The sequence below is a fragment of the Mycteria americana genome, chromosome 3 (genome assembly GCF_035582795.1).
Source record: "Mycteria americana isolate JAX WOST 10 ecotype Jacksonville Zoo and Gardens chromosome 3, USCA_MyAme_1.0, whole genome shotgun sequence".
Lineage (NCBI taxonomy): Eukaryota > Metazoa > Chordata > Aves > Ciconiiformes > Ciconiidae > Mycteria > Mycteria americana.
The window spans coordinates 116,456,229-116,469,844 of NC_134367.1; the positions used below are offsets into that span (position 1 = coordinate 116,456,229).

General features: G+C 39.7%; 1 protein-coding gene across 4 annotated transcripts in view; it reads left to right on the forward strand.

Moving 5' to 3' along the window:
• Nucleotides 1-11,366, forward strand: part of SOS1 (SOS Ras/Rac guanine nucleotide exchange factor 1) — a 53,827-nt gene extending 42,461 nt beyond the window's left edge. For 2 of the 4 annotated variants that reach the window (XM_075496720.1, XM_075496721.1), the window contains exons 15-23: nt 683-905; nt 1,580-1,699; nt 2,026-2,188; nt 2,546-2,663; nt 4,028-4,200; nt 5,168-5,284; nt 5,451-5,715; nt 6,843-6,961; nt 8,356-11,364. In XM_075496720.1, coding sequence (XP_075352835.1) covers nt 683-905; nt 1,580-1,699; nt 2,026-2,188; nt 2,546-2,663; nt 4,028-4,200; nt 5,168-5,284; nt 5,451-5,715; nt 6,843-6,961; nt 8,356-8,850 — 1,793 coding nt within the window. In that variant the 3' untranslated portion in view covers nt 8,851-11,364. Of the gene's footprint in view, nt 1-682; nt 906-1,579; nt 1,700-2,025; nt 2,189-2,545; nt 2,664-4,027; nt 4,201-5,167; nt 5,285-5,450; nt 5,716-6,842; nt 6,962-8,355 lie in introns of all 4 variants that reach the window. The other 2 variants (XM_075496722.1, XM_075496719.1) reach the window with 2 other exon arrangements.
• The last annotated feature ends 2,250 nt before the right edge of the window (nt 11,367-13,616 follow it).

A 13,616-nucleotide genomic window follows, 5' to 3' on the forward strand; every position in this document is an offset into this window, starting at 1 on the left:
CGTATCTTTCCTGTTCCCTTGTTAGAAAAACTGAGACAGCTACAGGAGCAGTTTGTAGGAAAATACTGTGTTAGAGAAGTATTTAATGGTTATTTAGCAATTAAAAAGGGGGAGAATGAGCCAGCTAGTTTAATGTGGATTATTGGTAAATTTTCAATGGACTTGCCATCTCATGCATGAAATTCTTATGGTGTAGGCATTTGACCTTTGGGTTTTATTTTGAGCTTTGATGCTAAATGCAGTAGAGGGAGAAGCTTCCCCCTGTTTGTTATTTTGCCCTTCTATGTTATCTGCAGTAAGCATGTATTCTTGCCCAAAGTATAAAGTTCAGGGTGTTTACAGAAGTGTATATTGGGCAAAAGAAGGTTGGTTCCCATAAATTCATTGTAAAGTCAGAAAAGAAAGGAAAACACCTGATTAGGAGCAGAATCCTAATTTGGGTGTTCTGAATTGTGTTTGGGCAAATCTGGTGTGCTCAGTATTGGCTGTTGAGGAATTCTTTATATGTTGACATGCTTTGAGACTTGTGTGAGAACACCACTTACACACTTCTAAAGAGTATATGGTTGCTTCAGTTTTTAGTAGGTTTTGGTTTAAATCGAAAGGTTTCTAAATTATACTGACTTTTTTGGAAAAATAGTATTAAGGATAACTAAATAGTAATTTTCTCTCTCTGTGCCAGGTAAAGCGATGAAGAAATGGGTCGAATCAATCACAAAGATAATCAACCGGAAAAAGCAGGCACAAGCCATTGGGCCGAGTCACAACATTACTTTTGAGAGCCCACCTCCGGCGATTGAATGGCACATAAGCAAACCAGGACACACAGAGACTTTTGACTTGCTCACTTTGCATCCAATAGAAATTGCTCGGCAGCTCACTTTACTTGAGTCAGATTTTTACAGGTAACTTTCCTCCATTGAAAAACACATGACACAAACCAAAATATTCTCCAGCATGAAATTGTTTCTGCGGGCCCCTGCTGTGAAGCCCCACGGTAGGTCAAGGGACTTTACCAATGCTGTATATTAATTGCTATTTTTTCAGAACAAAAATTCTAAAAAACAATATTTGTCTTATCCTCCCCAAGTTAATGTGCAGTACATATGACTGATGCATACTGTTAATTGCATTGTGCTGCAGGTTTCTCTTGATATTTTCAGAGTAGATCAACCTTTGAGAGGTATGAATGTTAATTAAATCGGTTTTCTTCATATCCTAGTTTATGAAGCAAATTATGGACCATGTCAGATCTCACCAGCGGTCTGTGAGAGGTTGTTCAGGTGTTGGAAGCTCACATTTTATTATGGTGAATGAGATGTAGACTTCATTCTTAGTTAGATGAACAGAGGTGGTTAATAGTCAAATTAAGAAATATTTACACACTAAAAAAGAAGCGTAGAAATAACAGTCACTTAGTCATGTGGGGAGCCTGACATTATAGAAGAGAAGTGATACCTTAAGAATTTATTTCCAAATATTAATTCCAAATTCACTGGAAATAAAGAGGTTTTGGGAGAATAATATCTTCTTTCCTGCTTTTAATTAAATTTTTTGATACATGCATATACTTTTCTAGAGCTGTGCAGCCATCTGAACTAGTTGGAAGTGTGTGGACAAAGGAAGATAAAGAAATTAATTCTCCCAACCTTCTCAAAATGATACGGCATACAACTAACCTCACTTTGTGGTTTGAAAAGTAAGTGACTTTCCTGAATTTGCAGCTACTCCATTTCTGGACATTTACATTCTGTTCAGAAGTATACTGTGAAAAATTCTGTTCTGGGAGAATTCCAGTTTTAAGTTGTGGTTAGATGCTACAACTGGTCTCTGCGAGAATTTTATCATAATGGTCTCAGCTTTTTATTCTTAGAATATTTTTAAATGTTTATACTCTAAACATTTTCAAAACTGTGTCAAATAATTTTATAAACTTTTCACATTTGTTTGTGTTACGACTTAATATTTGATTTTGGAAAACTCATCAATGCTTTAATATAAAATCAAATGTTCTTGTGTATTTAGATGCATTGTAGAAACAGAAAACCTAGAGGAAAGAGTGATTGTAGTGAGCCGGATAATTGAGATCCTGCAAGTTTTTCAAGAGCTAAACAACTTTAATGGTGTCCTTGAGATTGTCAGTGCTATGAACTCCGCAGCAGTGTATAGGTTGGATCACACTTTTGAGGTACAGTGAAATGTTTTCCATTTTTGGTATGGAAGTGTAATGCAGTGCACCTCAGCTACACTAAAAGCCTGTCTTTTCAGTAAGCATGTCCTTCAAAGAAGGAGCAAGGAAGGTAAATCCCCCAATGAATGAATCAATCAGGTGTAATAGAGAGGATTTTTTTCTTGGTTTCAGAGGCAAGAAATCAATCCTCACCTAAGAAAAGCAGAAAAAGGTAGCAAGATCCTGAGATGGTGGGGCACTGTCCTCATGGTCACCAACTTATATATCAGTGGGAGACCATTACTGGGTCAGTATTGTTGCTGGGCTACACCTTTACCCTGTCTTTCCAAACAACCTGTTTCATCTCTCTTTTAGCAAATTCCAAGTCGCCAGAAGAAGATTTTAGAAGAAGCTTATGAGCTGAGTGAGGATCATTATAAGAAATACTTGGCAAAACTCAGGTCCATTAATCCTCCTTGTGTGCCTTTTTTTGGTAAGTATGTTTGGTTTGAATGAGCTGTATCATGCATAAACATTTGGAAGGTATTCACCTAGGGCACTAAACAGAGTATGAACCATAGTGAGAAGTCAGTTTTAACAGGACAGTTGTGTTTGAATTTCAGGTGCCCAGATATTCATTGCATATATGTGAAAGAAAAATTGAAGTGACTGTTAATTGCAGGTGCTATTTGCAGTAAAAATAAGTATATCTGTGATATCTTATTTACATATTTACTCATTTTTACTTTGAATGTGGTTTGAACTGTGTTGTGACCATAAATGCCTTAGAAGGCGGTCACATTAGAAATATTATTGCCATTGACTAGTAGAGAAAGAAGGACCCCCTTCCTCATCAAGAATTCCAAGAAATAAAGCTAGTTTTAATTTTTATAGTTTCTTACAACTAGAGTCTTATTTCTATTAAAAAGTCTTCTTTCTATAAAAACAGAGTTTGGGAAGAAAGCCTCCTCTTTGTCATCAGACTTAACAGTTCTTCTTTCAAGTCGATTGCTTGGAATTGCTGACGTGTAGCAAACTGTGAAGTTAAGCACATGGCATTCCTGTTATTTAGCAAGCTACTTGGATGTTTGCTGCAGATCAGTTACAACTCTGAACATTACACTTATCCAGCATAGGCTTCAGGCCAAAACTGAAAGAAAACAGTGTTGATGGCTTTTTTGGCCTTTTACAGATTGGGGAAAGATATACTCCAGACCTCTGCAAAGAAAGATAAGATCAACTAAGAAACCTTCTGTCCTGCTTCAGAGATGAGTAGAGGTTAGCAGGATCACATGTGAATAGCTTCAAGTTATTTCTCTCAAGTTATACTTAGAAGAGTCAAAATGACAGTTCCAGATACATTATCTGTGGACTTGAGAGTGCTCTTTCCTTTCTAATCTTCAAATGATTTGATGCAATTATGAAGCCAGGAGTGGAGAGTGGAACAGAAAAATAAAAGCTGAAAATAATTTTTTGGAGCTTAGCTGGGGTTTCTAACCAAGTAGAGCTGAATTGAGGCAGAACAATTGAGAGAAAGCACTTGAGTTCAGTGTACTCTTGTCTTGCAAAATGCTAGTAGTGTTCAGTTGTGTGAGCTTCCTAAACAACAGAAAGATGCATAGACTTTGAGATTTTGATGCAAAAAAGGTAGCTTTCTGGAAAAGGCATATTAAAATATTTAAATTATTGCCCTTATTTGAAAATTAGGTGCGATTCTCTTATTGACCCTAACAGAGAATTTTTCTAAATAATTAGAATGCACAAATTAAATTCTTTAAGAATTCTTTGTATTCCAGTCATGTGACTTCCTCATTGTTTTGTACTATGTGTTGAGAACCTCTTCTATGTGCTCTTTAGGGATTTACTTAACTAACATTTTGAAAACAGAAGAGGGCAACCCTGAATTTCTAAAGCGACATGGGAAGGAACTTATAAACTTCAGCAAGAGAAGAAAGGTAGCTGAAATAACAGGAGAGATACAGCAGTACCAGAACCAGCCATATTGTTTAAGAGTGGAATTTGACATCAGGGTAAGTGGCATTATTTCCTTGAATCCATGCACTGAGCTACTTCTGTGGTGACTCTGTCAGCTGATAGACCATAAGGATAGACTGAATTCACATAGACTCAGACTGAATCAGAGACGAGCAGAAGGCCTGTCATAAAATCTCTCTAAGGCCTCACTGTAAGAAAGGGCAGAAAGCTCAGTGCTTGAAGTTTGGTGGGTTTTGTCGTGTGCCCCCCCCTCCCGTCCCCCCCCCAAGCTATTGGGATGTTAGTAGATAGATCTTCTTACTAATCAGTGTTAAACAGGAACAGAAACTACCAGATTCTCACTGTCCTTTACTCAGTTGCATTTATTTGTCCAGTGAGCCCGGTTGTCTTTTTCCTCCTCTGTTACACTGCCTTTATGTTTCCAGGTTTACCTGATAGCACTACGTTTACATCATGTGTTGGCAGTGATGATGCTCACATTTTTCTTTCTCCTGGCATTTATTCTCCTTGGTCTGTGGTGTTCTCTAAGCAGTCCTCTCTCTATTTGCTTTCCTTTCTTCTTTTTTCTTTTTTTTTTTAATATCTTTTGAGCTATATACTTTCAGAGGGTTATTTTAAGAGATTCTGCAAGATTTTCTTTTGTTATTTGTTCTCAGGGTTTGACAGAATGCATTGTGAGAGCAGTCTTCCCTGCATCAGTGTAAAGATGGGCTACATACAGCTTCTTCTGAAGGTGTTTGAGCTAACCTGGTCTGATTTTTGCACTGCAGAAAGTATTTAGGGTACTTGCACAGTTGGTTTTCAGGCCAAGCATAGCAGTAGCAATGCCCAGCAAAGGGCTGGCAACAAGCAGAGTTAATAACTTAAAAATCTATTATTACTTCTCACTCCAGCATTTTCTCTCTTTGGAACAGCTGGGATCATTTCTGCAGTAGAAACAAACAGTACTAAGCTATTAAGAAGTAGCTTACCTGACAAGTTTTCTACCTTCTTGTATTTCAGAGATTTTTTGAAAACCTGAATCCAATGGGAAACAGCATGGAGACAGAATTTACAGATTATCTATTCAACAAGTCACTAGAGATAGAGCCACGAAATGTCAAGCCTCCACCAAGATTTGTTAGTATACAATTTGTTTTTTAATTAAAAAAAAAAAATGCTTACATTTTTCTTTCACAGATAGCAGAAGTCATTTTAGATCTCTAACTTCATAAACACAAAGCTACATTTAGGTGATCTTGTGGCCTTTGGATTTTGTTTGATATTACCTTTTTTGTCATTTCAGCCCAAAAAATACAGCTATCCTCTCAAGTCCCCAGGTGTTCGTCCCTCTAATCCAAGGCCAGGTACCATGAGACATCCTACACCCCTGCAACAGGAGCCAAGGAAAATTAGTTACAGCCGCATCCCAGAGAGCGAGACTGAAACTACAGCATCTGCACCAAACTCTCCCCGAACACCTTTGACACCTCCCCCTGCTTCTGCTACTTCAAGTACCACAGATGCCTGCAGTGTGTTTGACTCGGATCCTTCAAGTCCTTTTCATGCAAGTAGGTGCTAATAGTCTACCAAGAATGTGCGTATTAGATTTTTGTGGTGTTAAACAGGTGAAATCATGCTTAGTCTTCTAAAGTGACTATAGAAATAGTTGCTTTTGTCTCCTTGTGGCAGCAAAAACTTTCAGTGTGTTTTATTCCTTTTTTTTTTAATAAGTTTTTGCTGTAAAGGGAGAAACTGAACAGAATTAGGTGTGTTACATAGAGAGTATTACATGTCTTTGGAGAAACTGTCAGAACGGAAGGCAGAGATATATCTCTAGTGCCCAGTATGTCCCAAACAAACATTTGTGGGATTTGCTGGCATATATATATATATATATATATATATATATATATATGTGGTGAATGTATTCGGTGAGTATCTGCTTGATGGTGAACAATGAGAATAAAAATGAATGGTTTGTGGGTGCCTTATTCTCCTGTCTGCCATTCCAAATTGGTTTCAGTGCACATGGATGGTTTTCCTGCAGAACTTAAAATCAGTATTTCCCTGCTTTAAATCCATCAGGACCCATCCACACCTATTCTTCTTCTGTCTTCACCAACATACAAGGAAGCTCATATTTTATGGTGTGCTTTCAGTAATTTATAGTGGACATAGCCTCCTTTTGTGTATGAGGGCTTTCAAAGGAAGTACAAGGGTAGTCCTGTGTTCAGCTGGTTGCCACAAGGAGGTGAAATGACTTGCTAAAAGCAGAAGCTGCTTAGCAGAGCAGTGACATTGCTGAGTGTCCAAGCCAGGTCTCTTGAATACCTCTTCAGAAGAAGATGTTTCTTCGTTGTTGGGTTGGCCCATCGACTGCAGGTTCAGGATATTGTTTTAGTGCTGTTGTGATACAAGAACAACTTTGCGGTGTGGTTTTCGTCTTGAGGATTACTTAAGAATGTGCAGGAACTGATGGCCACAGAGATGGTTGCAGCTCAGAAAAGCAGTTTGTCTGGAAGCTGCAAGTTAGAGGGTTGTTTCATTGTTGTTCTTTAACACTTTGTTGATTCATGCTGCTTTTTATAAGCAATTACTTTATTATTTATGACACCTTTATTGGCAGCAATAAAAGAAACATACTGAGTTGAACAAAAGTTCATCATTATCAGGATTTTTTTTTTATGTCCGCTAGGATCTGCTTCTGTGTCATCCATAAACTTTACTAAAACTTCAGATGAAGCTCATGTCCCCCCTCCAGTTCCTCCACGAAGAAGACCAGAGTCTGCCCCAGCTGAATCCTCCCCATCAAAAGTAAGTAAGGAGAAAAAAAGGGCATTTTTTCTGGGAGCAGAGGGCAGGGTATGATAGAAAAGTAACTCTTAAAGATAGTACATGTAGTTTTGAAGAACTGTATGTGAAAGAGTAAGTAGCCGTGTATTTCAAGCCTTCACAGCTCTGCCTCATTATGTCCTGATCCCAAATGAATGAAAATTAACAGATGGGAACTAAATTTAGGGTTAGAAATGTCTCTTGTTTACTGATCTGCTATACTCAGGCCCTCACATTGCCTGTGAGAACTTGAGGCTTCAGGTAGATATTTCCATCTGCAATAATTGTCCCAGAGTATCATTTTGGGGTGTATGAGGTGGGGTAAAGAACTGAAGAAAAGTAGTGATGGGAAGTGATGTATATACCTCAGGCCTCTGAAAAGATTCATTAGAATATTTGACCCTGATGCTGTGGTGCTCAGTGCTTTCTTTCCCTTCTTGATTACCTGTCCCAGCTGCCTGCCTGCTTGAGCCATTACTACATTTTCCTTCTGCATTTGTCTGGTATTTGGGATCTGATCCAGCCTTTGTTGCAGACAGTGTCAAATATCTCTTGATTTCAGTGGGAGCTGGTTTGTGACTTCAGAGGACTGGGTGGATTTGAAAATCCCACTCAAAATTACTTCGGAGTGTCTACATCTTTGAAGAAGGCTTGTATATGGCTTTTCAGCAAGTTTTTGTTTTCAGACTACAGGTGATGATGCTGTCAGTCAGCAGAGTTTAACACATGTTCCTACCAAAATGTAATTGAAAACATTGTATACATGATAAGGTGTTGGAGACCAATTACCCTATCACTGTGGTCTGCAGCTTGGGAACTGTTCACTTCAATAATTCTGACTACTTAATTCCATCTTCTGAATGTAGTTTTGGTTTTTTTTTTTCCTGTTCAGCATCATCTGCTTCTCCCTTTTCCTCATTTTCTTGGAGAAATATCTGGTGTTATTATCCACCTCAAGTGCTTGTTACTGGGGAGGTGGTGGAAGATACCCAGACCTACCTAGCAAGCAGACCTGGAACTAGCATGGAAATTGTTGCTTTGACCATTCTTTGCCTTGCCTTTGTCCCTCTCTGTGCATCTTCATTCCTTCCATCCTTGGCTGTTAACTCATGTATTGATATACCCCTGCTTTTCCCCTGCACATCCAGTCTCTGTCTTTTCTGTCCATATCACTCTGAGAAATGTGTTTTTCAGGCACTGCCACTCCCTTTTGCTCCCTTACTCCTCATCTTCATTCTGCACCTGCTTGCTGTGCCTTCTCTTTAACTGGATAAGAGCAATCTGCGGGGCAGGAGCTCTGCTTCCATTTCACAGCAGGGTCCTATTCTTTACTGCCACTCTAAAATTTTATTGAATGAAATGTTTGTGTACCTCAGATTACTTCTGCTCACCTGGACAGCCCACCAGCAATCCCTCCTAGGCAACCAACCTCTAAAGTGTATTCACCAAGGTACTCAGTGCCTGACCGGACCTGCATCTCTGACCCCCCCGAAAGCCCTCCTGTGTTACCACCACGAGAACCTGTGCGAACTCCAGATGTTTTCTCTAGCTCACCACTACACCTCCAGCCTCCACCATTGGGGAGAAAAAGCGAACTTGGTAACACCTTTTTCCCAAATAGTCCATCTCCGTTTACTCCCCCTCCCCCTCAGACACCTTCTCCACATGTAGCACGGAGGCATCTTCCGTCACCACCTTTGATACCACAAGATGTGGACCTCCATTCTGTTGCTGGACCACCTGTTCCTCCACGACAAAGCACTTCTCAACATATCCCAAAGCTTCCTCCAAAAACTTACAAAAGGGAGCACACACACCCATCGATGCATCGAGACGGACCACCATTGCTGGAGAATGCCCACTCCTCCTGAACTATCCTTTGCGCTGGGAGTCACGTTTTCCTGGTGCTACGTCTGTTGCTGGCAATGGATGCACTGAACCTGGTGGTGCCAAGGAGTTGGGATGTGTATGCCAAACACTAAAAACTCTCCAATAGATTGCAAATGCAGTGTACAGAAATGGAATTGCAAAAACAGACGTTCTAGTAGAAAAACCGGTTAACTTGTTTTAGTATGCAGGACATTGTTCTAAAGTAATTGGACAACTGATTGTACCAGAAAAGACTTGAGACACTTCTTTGGCCAATGAGCAGAGACTGTGTTTGCGTAATGATGTCCAGTACAGGAAGGAAAACAGTCTTGTGTCCATCAGTTCCATACAGAGGCACAGTTTTTGGAATGAAAACATTATGCACTTTTTTAAAAATCTCAAACAGGGAACTTTATATCCTTCTTAATTTTCCTTTGCTTTACTCCCTGCTTTAAAATACCTTCCTAAAATTATGAGAAGGACTGTGAGGAAGATCTGTGGTACCTAACCGAGCTAGAATTAAGGCAAAGCACTGTATTGCGATCCTGTTTACAAGTTGTTAAAATGAGTAGTAGGGGGTACCTAGGCTTCACCAAAGAGGTACTTTATTATTATTTTCTGAAATATTATGGTGCCAGTTCAAAAATAAATTTTTGCCAGGAAGCATAATGTCTAATTATTGCTTTCTTTAGATAGAGCAGATGAAAGTCTTACATCATTAAGATGACAGTGAATTTTTTTAAAAAAACAGCACTATCATCCCAAGTAAATATGCGACTACATTTAGAAGACTGTTAATCTCTGCTAGGTTATGTCACATTCTTTTTAAGGTTTACTGATAATCCATTTCATGGCTAGTAGCTATTCTTTTTCAGTCATGCCATGAAAACAGTCACTTGTGAAAAGGAGCACTCACTGGTCAACTTCCATAGCTATTGTCATGTTTTACTAACCATAGGTTAATCAGCATACATAGAATTGCCTTGCAGTTGCATAAATCATGTGTATATAGTGAACATTGCATAAATATACTTGCAGATTGTTTTTAATTTAATTGAAATAAAGATACAGATATGTTTGGCTGACATATGGTAAATTATTACACAGACAAATGTACAACTCAGTTTTTTCAGTTAAGCACTGAAGGTGATAAAAGCACATGTTGTGGTACATATTTTTCCTAGTTCAGTGTATATATTTTACTAATAAGAGTCTAAAGAGAAGTCGGTTTTGGCATGTGTTAAAAAGTAATAATTTAGTAATATTTGAGAAGCTGGGTTACTCCCAAAGTGAATTATTGTACGTTATAAAACTTCTCACACGTCCTGTATGACACTTGTTAGAAAAATTCAAACTTATATTAACCTTTAGAGTAGCTTTCTGTGTCCAAAATACACATGATGGAACATGTACTGGTATAAGTATCATGGCATGGATTATCCATAAACCTGTGTGCTGCTCTTCAACTCTAGACAATACTGTGACAGTAATGCATGGCAGTTATTGAAGAAAAGAAACTCTATAATCTCCCCTGCAATATGTATGTGAAGCATAAAGGATCTCCAGTTAATATGGCTCATGTGATAGAATTTTACTTTGACCCATATCCTCTTTGGAAGAAGAATACATTTCGGTGTCTTGGAAAGCTGTGTCATTAGAGATAGTGTTAGTCAAATGATGATGGAAAGCGCCTTTTTTAATGCTTTCTGCAATGCCATTGATCAGTACCCCTTGATCCTTTAGTGTGGTCATTACATTTTAGAAAGTGTTCTGATTTCATCAACGGGAACGGCAGTTTTCGTCATAGTCAAATGTTGAAATTTGTCAGTTGTATTCCTTCTTTGTCTTTAACAATGTTGTTTTGAAACATTTTCCTGGCAAAAGAAGAAAAAGAAGGTATCTAAATCTTGGCTTCAGAGGAGAACATTATATGGGAGCTTTGTAAAAACCCTAAAGCTACAGGAGGTGTAGTCTAGGTTATCGATTCTTTGGATATAAACACCAGGATGTGCATACTGTTGACAATGTCATCTAAATTATTAGTTCATCAGTGGATTACCAGGGAAAACTCCTTAAATTTAGACTTTCTGATCTGTATCTCTTCTTCTGTACACTCTTGTCTGTGCTATTTTGCAGCCAAGGCAGACCAGGCAGAAAGAATGAGCCAGTGGTTAGGTTGCTCAGCTAGAAGGAGAGACCTCACATGGATCCTGCTAATCAACAGATTTCTTGAATGTCAGTAGGTCTCTGTTTCCCTTTGTGAAATGGGGAATGCTGTTTCGCATCTTTGGTTGAGGACAAAAATCCTTTACTGGTGAGGTACTCGGACAACAGGTGACAATGGTCACCATGCAAGAACCTAACTTAAATGTGCTTTGGAGCCCAGCAGAATGGGTCGGTCATACAGTGCACAAATCATGGTGTTGACTCAGCTGCAAACAGGAAAGACAGGGTGAGAGTCAAATCTGTTGCATTTAGAATAGGAGTTTTGAGTACAAATGCTAAGCCACTGGTTTGTCTAATGACGGCTTTATTTGCGTTAATAATTATTTAATCTGGAATGACTTCTTATTTGGACCATGTTTGCATTAGTGACAATACTTTTCACATAGAAAATGAAATAATTTTAATGATGCTATCTGTCTCCTTGGTAAAATGACCCTGGATGGTCTGTTGTGACCTGGGATGATGATGTGGCCTGGACAATGAAACATGCTTGTGTGGAGGCTAGGTGAGTTGCTGTATTACTCTAGAGTGCTGATGTATGGCTAAAAGTCAGCCTAAACAACTGCAAACTGTGTAGGCAGGGTTATAGAGGTCAGCAGAACTTTATAGGTATGGTACTTAACACTTTGTGCTGTTTCACCTCAAGGTTTCTACTTTATATATAGTCTAGTGCAACAGTGGAGCACTGGGTTTGTTCATTTTCTTCCAGAGTGTCATGGTTGTGTGTTAGGTCAGAAAAGCCGTCTGGGAATTTGAAAGTTCTAGGATGTGCAAGTCCTGCACGTGGACTGGGGCAACCCCTGGTATGAATGCAGGCTGGGGGATGAACGGATTGAGAGCAGCCCTGCCGAGAAGGACTTGGGGTACTGGTGGATGCAAAAGCTGGACATGAGCCAGCAATGTGCGCTCACAGCCCAGAAAGCCAACCATATCCTGGGCTGCATCAAAAGATGCATGGCCAGCAGGTTGGGGGAGATGATCCTGCCCCTCTACTCCACTCTGGTGAGACCCCACCTGGAGTACTGTGTCCAGTTCTGGAGTCCTCAGCACAGGAAAGACATGGACCTGTTGGAGCGGGTCCAGAGGAGGGCCACAAAAATGACTGGAGGGATGAACACCTCCCCTATGAAGACAGGCTGAGAGAGTTGGGGTTGTTTAGTCTGGAGAAGAGAAGGCTCCAGGCAGACCTTATTGCAGCCTTTCAATACTTAAAGGGGGCTTATAAGAAAGATGGGGACAGACTTTTTAGTAGGGCCTGTTGCAATAGGACAAGGAGTAATGGTTTTAAACTGAAAGAGGGTAGATTCAGACTAGAGATAAGGAAGACATGTTTTACAGTGAGGGTGGTGAAACACTGGAACAGGTTGCCCAGAGAGGTTGTAGATGCCCCATTCCTGGAAACATTCAAGGTCAGGCTGGATGGGGCTTTCAGCAACCTGATCTAGTTGAAGATGTCCCTGCTCATTGCAGGGGGGGGGTGGAGCAGATGACCTTTAAAGGTCCCTTCAACCCAAACTATTCTATGATTCTATGATTTTAAGTGCCATGCATTTACTTCTGTTCATGTGCTGTATGGAAAGTCAGCTATTGTGCTGCCTGGTGACCCCAAGGTACATGCTGTTGTGACATTCAGCAGCTCAGGCAAAGTTTTTCTATAACTGTCTGCTAGCAGAGAACATTATCCTGCTTCAGGATTGACACTGTGGAAGCATTTGGAGAAGCCATCTCCAGTGTGGGCTAACCTGTTCCTTTAATATGACTCTCTCTCAAATCAGGGAGGGAGAGGTCTGTCTCAGTAATAGTAAGTTTATGCTAATGCAGTGGATTTAGATCCTTCAAGATTTAGATTAACATTGTGGGATGTTTAATTATTTTTCTTTTGCATGTATCTTAAATTAGACTTTCTGTTGAACTGAGTCTGATTCAAGCTTGGTGATGTCACTGGAGGTACCACTATTGAAGGCAGTAGATTATTGTGCTTCAGGGAGAAGGTTTTATTTTCTTACATACAAGGAAGTTTCTTTTCAGCCTGAAGAGGTGTTGGAACAAATTTGCATTGCAGCAGGCTGTGTGGCAATGCCGGTGTGTTACAATAAGCATCAGTTCCCTTCTTTGTGGCTGTTGTCTCAAACTAGTGTGGCATTTTACAGAGGCAGCCTCTACTACCGGTATTTCTAGCATTGCTGCAATTTAAGCTCAACTAGAAAGAGCCCCTCATTCATGAATGGTTGTCTTACAAATTACATGAAAGTTAAACAAAATGTTTCTTAATGCTTTGCTGCTGTGAGCAGTGCAATTAGCTGCAGTATGTAAAAGTCCCTCCTTGACTTTCTCCTTGCTGCCTTTTCCAGCCAGCAAGGAGGGACTTGTTCAAAAAGACTGTTTTAAGATGATATTAAAAAGTTTGCAAATTCTTAGGGGTTGTCCCCCCCACCTCAAAATACCATTTTTCAGTTGTTGAATTGTCATTTCAAAACCTAGATGATGCATGGTCTGAAGCATTTTTAGCTCTTATTCATTAAGGAGGGAAACCTGTGGCCCA